The 9,941-nt window shown below is 37.7% G+C and overlaps 1 protein-coding gene across 1 annotated transcript; it reads right to left on the bottom strand.

The window, feature by feature from the left end:
• Positions 1-1,641: 1,641 nt before the first annotated feature.
• On the bottom strand, positions 1,642-9,556 carry LOC143287634 (Parkinson disease protein 7 homolog). The gene is made up of 5 exons (XM_076595752.1): positions 9,349-9,556; positions 7,559-7,720; positions 5,924-5,993; positions 4,632-4,712; positions 1,642-3,990 (listed from the first exon to the last, which is right to left on the bottom strand). The coding sequence occupies exons 1-5, from the start codon at positions 9,430-9,432 to the stop codon at positions 3,833-3,835; spliced, it is 555 nt and encodes a 184-aa protein (XP_076451867.1). The 5' UTR covers positions 9,433-9,556; the 3' UTR covers positions 1,642-3,832.
• Between the last annotated feature and the right edge of the window lie 385 nt (positions 9,557-9,941).

Below are 9,941 nucleotides of genomic sequence, written 5' to 3'. Positions count from 1 at the left end.
ATACCATGAACTGAAAATATTACCTGAAACCATACATGACTGTTGCCATCAAACAGTTCAATCAAATGTTTAAGTAAATTAATCACTGTCGACTCCATAATGATTTTCAACAGAATAATACTTGATGTTATGGCAGTCCTTGAAATCTTTTGCAGGGAACAGTGTTGTTTCCTCAGAACAAAGGGACGGAGGCTAATGGTACATCATTGCAGTCACTGCAGTCACTGGTAAGAAGACTGCTGGCTACACTGCTGCTTGCGGCACTGGTTGAACTGCTACAGGGGCTGCAGATGGCACTGTCAGTTGAGGAAAGGTGAACAGACGTTAAGTAGGAACATCACCATTTTATTTGAATTTCTTATGACGTGTGGAAGACTTTTTTATTTTCTCATAATGATTGTGATTTATGTAATCATTTCATCTTTTACAAGTTAGTTTAATACATGTAAAGCGCTTTGAGCTCTATTGAAAAAAAAGCATGGAGTGAATATTCATTACTATTAAAGATAAACAGTACAACTACATGCACAAGCTGAAAGAGCCACTAAGACAGATGAGTTATGTGATGCATGTGGATGAACACTCCCTTGCTCTTCTATCCTCTCTCTGTGAAAACAGCTGAAAACATTGGTAGGGGATTCAGTAGGAACACAAAGGTCTTACTGAGTGTCACATTTCTCCCTGTGTGTGTGTGTGTGTGTTTGTCTATGTGTGCGTGCTTGTGCATGCGTGCATGTGTGTGCGAGTGTGTGCACGTACGTGTCCTAGCCCCTCGTGCTGGGTTCTTTAGAACAGGGCTAAAGATGTGATAATGGAAATGGGAGCTTTTATTGTGTTGCCTCCCAGATGTGAGGTGGACTTAAAACAAATAGGTGTGTAAATGTGTGTGCATGCGTGTGTGTGTGTGTGTGTGTGTGTGTGTGCGCGCGCGCACAGGAAGTCCAGTTTCAAGCAACCTCATGGAGATTCAGACAGGTGTCAGTCTTACAGAGGAAATATTCTGCTGAAAGAAACTACACTGTTGATACAGAATAGATCTGCACAATAATATTTGATATACAACTGATATATATTACAGTTTTTTGTTGTTTTTCCTTTTGACCTGAAGAATTTTCAGTTAGGAATTGGACTTCGGATGCACCAATGCCTTTCCTGCATCCATACATAAAAAGAAAACTAACCTAGACCAACTGGCCACTGTGAATATAAGTGCACATGTTGTCATGAACATGATCTGTATAGCAGGGTTTCATATTAGGTCTAAAACTGCCCAACATATTTCAGAGTAGTACTTGCTCAGGAACAAATAATTTTACATCTGTGTTCAACATTTCATTAACACAGCCAGTTATCTCTTTTTTTCTTCTTCTTCTTTTTTTTTTTAATCTGTAAGATTTATTTTCAAAGTTGTGAAGGAGAACATATGCTTACAACCACCACTGGTTGATCATGAGTAAAATGATGGTTTGAAAATTACAAATTACACTTACTTAATGTAAGAAAAGCAAGCAATCTAATGTTTGTTTCATTCTCTCTTACACACACATACGTCACCGCCCCTTGCAGTTAAAAAAAAAAAACTGTGTGATAACTGATAAAATCAAAACCAAACTCTTGTTTGCATGATATACACCACACACAATTATTTCTTTCTTTTATTTTTTTGTCTCTCCCTTTAACTGTCAGAGGAAACAAACTCTCCTCCACCTCCTCCAAACGTAACTGTTCATTGCTAGCCAGCTTCAACTGACGACTGATAAAATCAGAACAAACTCTTATCATTTGCAACATGCACAATATGCACACTTTTCTCTTTTACTTTTTTCCCACCAAAATGTAGCTGTTCCAGTGCTAGCTAAATCAAATCAACTCATTACAGACCAGGCTGATCTGGATCCATCGACTGGGAAAGGCAAAAAAAGTGCCAAGTATGCAAGTACAAAGCAGCTAAATGATTTCAGATAAATAGATTACAGGTCCCACAACCTTTTCCGGCCATCAGTGCAGTCAATTCATACCCACTTTGTCTAGGCCTCCCTCTGCCACATTTCACCTTCACCAACCAAAGTCAGTACTCATTCACACCCAGGTGGAGTGAGGAAATAGGAGTAAAGTGTCTTTCCCAAAGGACACAATACTATGCCAGAATGGGGCCTCAAACCCTGATCATTGGTGAACACACTGGGTCAGGAGTCAAACAATAACCAACTTCTTACACAGCACCCTCCACATATATCGAGCCAGATATAAAGCAGCGGCAGCGAAATATCAGCAAAGATCTTTAGAACACTTTTAATCTGTCACACCAGTTTTGAAAAATGTTACACTAGGAGCAGGAATTTTACATAGACACAAACCAAGCTCACTGGGACTGCAAAGACGCTTGTTCTTGAAACAAATGTTTGAGCCAATGTTGGTTCAGCATAGAAAATCAGTCATTTATCAGTACATGCAATGCATGCAAGCAAATGACTGTGCAACATGAGAAAGTGAATCCTTAGCATCCTCATAAGTGATCTCTTTTAATTATGTGTGTATGCAGTACAGCAGCACAGGATAAAAAAAACAACACCTGATCAAATATTTTTTTAAAAAGAAAGCCTAGAAATGCCAGTCTTTAACAACATAAAGACTGTTGAGTAAAAAATGACACTGAACGTGGGTTTTACACCAAAAACAAACCATACAAACATAAAGAACATCCAAAACAACAGAGGGGAGAGACAGAGATGAAAAACATATTTTGCATTAAAAAAAAAAGAAGCAAATAATCACAAGGACAAATAGACCTTCAATGTACAAGAGACTGTAGCAGCACAATGCATCTTCTTAACAGCAAGAACGCAACAACAATGGGAACAAAACTAAGGATATAGCCACAATCTAGTGTCACATTAAAATGCAACCAAAATAATCTATAAACCGCGAACTGCTACTTAACATTTGAACCGGTAAACTGAACTATAAAATTTCAACTGTCTTGATTTATTTTCAGAAATGTTATTTATGCACTAATGTGCATTAAATGCACTGTTTCACTTACTAAACAGTATAAATATTGGTTTTTATTTCCCTACCTTTGTTTTTCTTGTTATCATTTAAAAACTAAGCTAAACTAAAAAGCACATTTACTGGTTATATATACGTCAATCAGAGTGATGACAGTAAAATGTTTCATTCCAGCAATGCACAAAGCACATTTACTGGTTATATATACGTCAATCAGAGTGATGACAGTAAAATGTTTCATTCCAGCAATGCACAGTCTTTTTTCACTTTTAAATTTCATAAAATCAAGACTCATTTATAACATAAAATGTTTGAGTTTTTTTGTTTTTGTTTTTTGTTTTATCAAAGAGCATTTCACTTTTGAGATGCAGTCCATCCTTTGATATGAAATTCAGTCTTTCATACAACTGGTAAAATATATGTCACAAATTATAATTCACTGAATCTGGTATATATGTAACATGTTTGGCATCCGTTATTATGGCTGAAGAAATAAGAAACTGGGGAACAGTACAACCAAAAACAAATCAATAAATTGCCAGCATGTAATAACAGAGTGCAAGACAGTGTTGGGTTTTTATCAAATTCCATTGGCCAAGAGCATTCACAAATTAACACTGAGAAGTCAAAGTGGGTTTTTATAAAATTCCATCAGCCAAGAGCATTCACAAATTAAAACTGACAAGTCAAAGTGTTTTTCTTCCCATGGCCAAGAACAAAAAAAGAGCAGAATGTTCACAACTGGAACAAACTGAAAACAAAACTTCAGTCCTTCTGGCAACAGAACAAAACAGTGTGCCAGCATCTCCACAAACTCAGGCTGTTACATCTTGATGAGCATTGGCTCCACCAGGGAATGAGCTTTATCCTTGGAGACAAGGTGCTCTACGATCTTCAGAGCAAACTCAAAGCAGGTGCCTGGTCCCTGGCTTGTGATCAAATTCCCATCCACAACAACACGGTCCGTGGAATATGTATATCCTGAAAGGGAACAAAATCTTGTGGTGTTTCCATTTCTCATACACTATCACTGACAAACAATAATAATAATAATAATATTTAACTATTTCTAAAGTGGTGGCTGTGCCTGCAGTCTTTTAAAATTCTAGGCACCATTACAAATACACCAAAGTCAGAAGAACATTCTGATGACAGCAGTCACAAACAGTAAAATATAACAAGCAGAAAAAACATAAACAACTACAAACAGGACACATGAAACTAAGAAAGTACTTGGGTCTTACTATCGCACATACACACACCTGTTTGAATATTAGTATTAGTCAATATAAAGGTCAAAACCATGACAACATGACAACACCAAAGCTGGTGCCTCGAATCTTCTTTGTGTACAAATGTAAACAATCAAATATGCACAATAAAGATCACAAAATCCATGTCAATGTTTGATACATTGTGGAACTATAAACATATCCAGCATGTGCATCTCCAAAAGTGTAGTACAGCTGCCTATTTTGCACTAGCATGGAACAAAACAGTTTCCGAACACTCAAGAAACTACTTACGAGTAAACATGAGACTTGCAGTTCACAAATATAAGGAGTCGCTGTCATATCACTAAGTATGGAAAACAACACAAACATCAGCAATACAAAAATCACCTTTCATTTTCTCAGCAACACTGGGATAGCTTGTGACTTTTTTGCCTTTCCCAATCCCATGGGCCACCAAGGCTGTTGGAGCTGGCAACAGAAAGATGCAGGTTACTGGGGGATAAAACTATACAAAAAAAAAAAAAGAAAGAAAAAAGATTACTGCCCTGACTCCTCCCACCACATGGCTTGAAGTGTGATCACGCTCATGTTCAAGTTATTCATCTGCAAATACAGTGTCCACGAGAGCCTGGGTTTGATTCCCTGTCTTGCACTTTCTCCCATGTTTGAGTGGAAATTAAAACTGTGCATCTAGTCATTCAGATGAGACAATAATAAACCACGTTCCAATGTGCAGCACACACTTGACGCACTGACAAAGAACCTATGGTCACATAAGTGTTGACCACAGGCAAAATTCTGTAGAAGAAATCCACTCTGGTACTAGTGATACTGATAGGTTCACAAATATATATGCATGCACTCAAGGCCTGACTGAGTGCATTGAGTTGTGCTGCTGGTCAGGCATCTGCCTACAAGGTGTGTAGTGTACATGGATTTGCCTGAATGCAGTGACACCTCCTTGAGAAAATGAAGGTGAAATTCATGTTGAAGGTATAGGCGCACAGAATTAAAATCTGAGCCATACATGTTTTTTACTTTAAGCTCTAGATGGCTTCAACCCTTCTTTGGCTGTCAGCCACTTCATAGATACATCTTTGAAAGTGCTGCTCAAATTTCCCATTCCACACTGCATCTTTCCAGCTCAAGTGGTGCTGTGATATATGACAAAAGGAAGGATAGAGTACAGCCCTTCTGTGAAATATCATAATTTGCTATCATCAGTTTGATATATCATAAAATGGCTGACTCTGTATGCTGTATGCTGTGATTGGCTTATCAGCTGCATGATCTTGAATTCAACCACAACTGGATTTCATTCTGCCACACTTGGATCATCATGAACTTGAAAACATTCAGCAGAAACAGCTGAAATTGTGTTTTCGTTTTCTCCGCATAGACAGATAGTAGTTTGCACAGGACAGGAGTGTCAGACCCCTGCTGGAGTCTGCACTAGTTGGGTCACGGTTAAGTATGTGTAATTAAACGAGGATATCCTCGTTAACATTTTTGCCACTGTACTGTTTTTCAGTAAAGTGAGATTTTCTTTTTCAATAGTACAAAGCTTAATTCTTTTCATTCAGTTCACCATACTGATAAATGATGGGTCCATATCAACTGACCCCTCTAGTTTCATGTTTTCATATGTGAACATTCAAAAATGAAAAACATGAACATACCAGCACACACAGCAGCCACCAGCCTCCCGTGCTTCTCTTGCTCCTTCAAGGCATCCCCAACCATTCTGCACTGCAAATAATAAACCCAGTGTTTGACATCATACACAATTATACTGTGGCTACTTCCAGTACCCAGAATGGGGTGAATCAACTATCACAGAACAGAGTTGAGATCAATAAATATATGTTATTCAAAGGTGGAAAAAAAAGTCTTCTGAGGAGTTTATAAAACCACTTAGATTTGATCTAGAACTTGTTTTACTCTTATCACTGATTGACATGACCCCCACCCCTCTCTCTGTGTTGAAACAATATATATATATAAACATGTGCAAACATAACAAAACAAAGAAGAGAGATTAGGCTTAACTGATTATCATGACTGTGATTTCTATCACAAAAAAACAACAACAAAAAACAAGATAAATCTTATAAATTACTGCATCGTTATTTTATTACTGCTAAAATGGTGACATATTGTTTACCAATTATTTCAAGGGCACACACCTGCATGCATGCTTGTCTGTTTATTTGTCAGTCAATAGTAAACCTGTGGTAAAGGACAAAGAGTATTATATGACCCATAAATCTTTGAATTGACCTATGACATTTACTATGATTTAGACAGATGGGTCAATTGATCAACAGAACTTTTGCTCCAGGATAAACTATGTTGTCTTGGGAAATCCCAGTCTATTTATAGCTTTATTTGAATGACACCTACTGTAAATACTGTAACCTGAAATAGCTAAAACCCATAAAACAAACCAGGTAGCATAAATACACGTGAATAACTTTAAATCATGTGTGAATTTATTGATTGAACAGTGAACACATTTTCAAATGATATTTCAAGTGATTTTCTCTTTTGTTCAAGAACGTAGTTGTAAAAATAGTTCCCTAGATTCCCATACACACACACACACACACACACACACACACACACACTCACACACATTGTCTCAGTTAATCGTAATGTCAACTTTATTGAAAATTTATGTTAATTCAAAATAGTACTCCTTTTTGGGATGTCAACTGTCATGCTATGGGCACAGAAAAAAAAGAAGCTGCAGGACGTCAATGGACATCTTACAGGTCCTGGGGAAGCACTTTGTTTAGGACATAAACTGATGTCCTATAGGCACAGAAAAGGTGAAACTGCGCATAATTTCATTTACACACAGGCACAGATACGTTCATTATGTACTGGGTAATCTTGCCACTTGTACTGTCATGCTCTATTTGCCCCTTTTGTTCCATTTGTTACTGGATTTTTCATCTACACCCATGGGGTCTTTTCTGGAATAAACCTTCAAGATGAAATTTGAAATGTTAATAAATCAATGCTATAATATTTGTTTCTAGATATTTTCCACATGTTTGTTGTTGCATTTTAAGTCAAGCATAAGTATATGAACAGACAGTGAGATTTTTTTTTTTTTGAGAAATTTTCTGGGCTGATTTCTGTGCTATACCTTCAATTTTACTGCCTGCAAGCCGATAGTCAGGGCTAAGTGGCATTGGCTTGAAGTTGTGCCTTTGTCTAACCAAGTACAACAGGATTTGTTTCATATTCACATAATACAAAACTGGAAAAGCACATCATGCCAAACATTCAACATCATAATGAGTTACCTCTGCAAGTTTCTTCGCCCCACCAGCACCCCCTGGCAAGACGTATGCGTCATATGGCCCTTTCTTCAGAGCTTTCTCCAAGCCAGTATCAGGAACAACTTTGACATTACGGCTGCATTTTACTGGTCCTTCACCACTCAGTCCTGCCAAGGTCACATCAATCTGTTCAAAGAAAAAAAGACAAAAAAGGACATGCCGTGCCAATGGTGTCTGATGCTGCAGCTCCTGCCAAGTTTATGGCAAAACCGCCAAGTCTACTTTATGTATATAAAAAAGCTCTGTTTATATGATTGAACTGGTATCTAAATGTCTTAATACAAGTATTGGGAGTTTGTTTGCAGCCAACTTCATTTACTTTTCCACAAGAGTATTTGTTTTCATGATCTGACAACTAACTTCAGAAGTCATATAAGACAGTGGGATTATGACATATTGGTCTCAATCTATAAATGTGACATACAGCTTTCCTCCTTCTGTAGAGTGACCATCAAATATTGATTATTCTGTCATTAGCTGTAATGGGGAAAAATGTACAATGTAAATGAAGCATGGTTTACAAAACAATTAACCCCCCAAATTGTGCTGCTGATGTTCAGTGTATATCAATTATCATAGAACACAGGGTGCTATACTGTATTGATCAACACCATACGTCGAAATACTACACTCTTGCTTTTTTCAGCATAACACAAAAAGCCATTTGCTGTACAAGATAAATACACTCCCATGATGGTCTTGGGGTGGGATGGTGGTGAAGTGTATTTAGGTGTGTAACAGCAAAAGGAAGGAAGATGTGCACTGTGATCAGTTCTCTCTTTTGTCTGTCTTTATGTGTATGTTATGACCATGTGTGTGGGGACGGTGGCGGGGGAGATGGGGGAGGGGTTGGGGGGTGGGGTGGGGGGGGGCATGTGCTTGTGCGCGAACGTGCCTGCGTTTGTGTGTATGTGTTGTGTAAGTTACATTATAATTAAAGATTACTATTTTCTAGGAGCTGAAAGTAGCAATGCAGAGTGGTGAATACTTCCTTTTTTTCTTCTATTATCCTCAATAGTTAGGGAGGTATGACTGAACTAAGATTACAAACATAATTTTTCCATTTTTCTGGTATGATTTTTCCATTCTTCTGGAAAATTTCTCTGCATACATCTCAGCAATAATATATGCAGTGAAAAGGTTAAAGATCATGTCATTGACGAATTACAATCAAACGACTTCAGTTTGTTAACTGCAAGGGCAAATGATGGGTGCATTTCAAAGTGTAAATCCAACATGACTTCTACAAGTACCTCATTAAATGACATATGTGGCTGGCAAAGACATGTCTTTAGAAGTTGGTTTTTGGTGGTGGTGTTTGTTTTTTTTTTTTGTTTTTTTTTTTTTAATAAATGCAATCAGAGATGATGGATCGCTTAATTTGTCTATATTGTTTGCTACATTTAAAAAAAATATAACATAATCGTATGATATAGTTCGTTTAGTTACTGTACGATATTTCATGATTGCGTGAAAATGATTTTCAGTAACTGATATGGGCGAATTGACAATTTTAACATGGAAATGGCCTTGACCTTAATTTTGTTATCACTAAAGCAGACAACATATGTGGCCTATGTTTGAATGGGGAAACTCATGTGAACTTACCACGTGCGAACAAATGCACTCTGTCAGAAAAAAACCCAAACTTTTCTGTGTCATGAGTCAGGGATACCAAAACTGAAATCAGGTAGTCTTATGGATTTTATCAAAACCAGTAAATTGTGAAGCCGCACACAGCCATGCAGTCTCACCCCGGCACGTCGCAACACATCAACTGTAATGACAGTTTCCATTTCTTCTGCTCCCTCAGCCAGAAAAACGAGTGCGGTAGGCATGCTTATGATCTGGGGTTCAATTTGCTTTCAAGCAAAGTCTGTGATAAGTCAAGCAAAACACGTTGATTTTGTCACCCCAGGAAGAAAACCTTCAAAGTTGTCGTCTGGTGTCAAGGCCGAAAACAGCGGGAAAACACTCATGTTTCAGATGTTGCCAGTAAATGAGAGTTAATTACTCCTCCTTTTTTTTTTCTCCCAAAAGATGATATGCACGTGCTTTGTGGTCGAATGCAGTGCACGTCGGTGACCTTTTTCTCAAAATAATGTTGATCTCGCTTTTCAGTTATTTTTTGTTGTTGTTTTCACACCACCAGGTGAACATTCAGTTTCTTTGGGGGGAAAGTACTGAGCACACAAAAAACAAAAACAAAACAAACTAAACAATATGATGTTGATTTTGCGTGGCTACTCAACGTGAAGAAGATCAACATACTGAAGTGTGTGTGTGTGTGTGTGTGGACTGCCGGGACTGGATTCAGTGAACCCAGTGCGTTCAAACAAGAGCTAAA

Source organism: Babylonia areolata, chromosome 11 (genome assembly GCF_041734735.1).
Source record: "Babylonia areolata isolate BAREFJ2019XMU chromosome 11, ASM4173473v1, whole genome shotgun sequence".
Taxonomy (NCBI): domain Eukaryota; kingdom Metazoa; phylum Mollusca; class Gastropoda; order Neogastropoda; family Buccinidae; genus Babylonia; species Babylonia areolata.
This window is presented reverse-complemented; position numbering and strand designations above follow the sequence as displayed.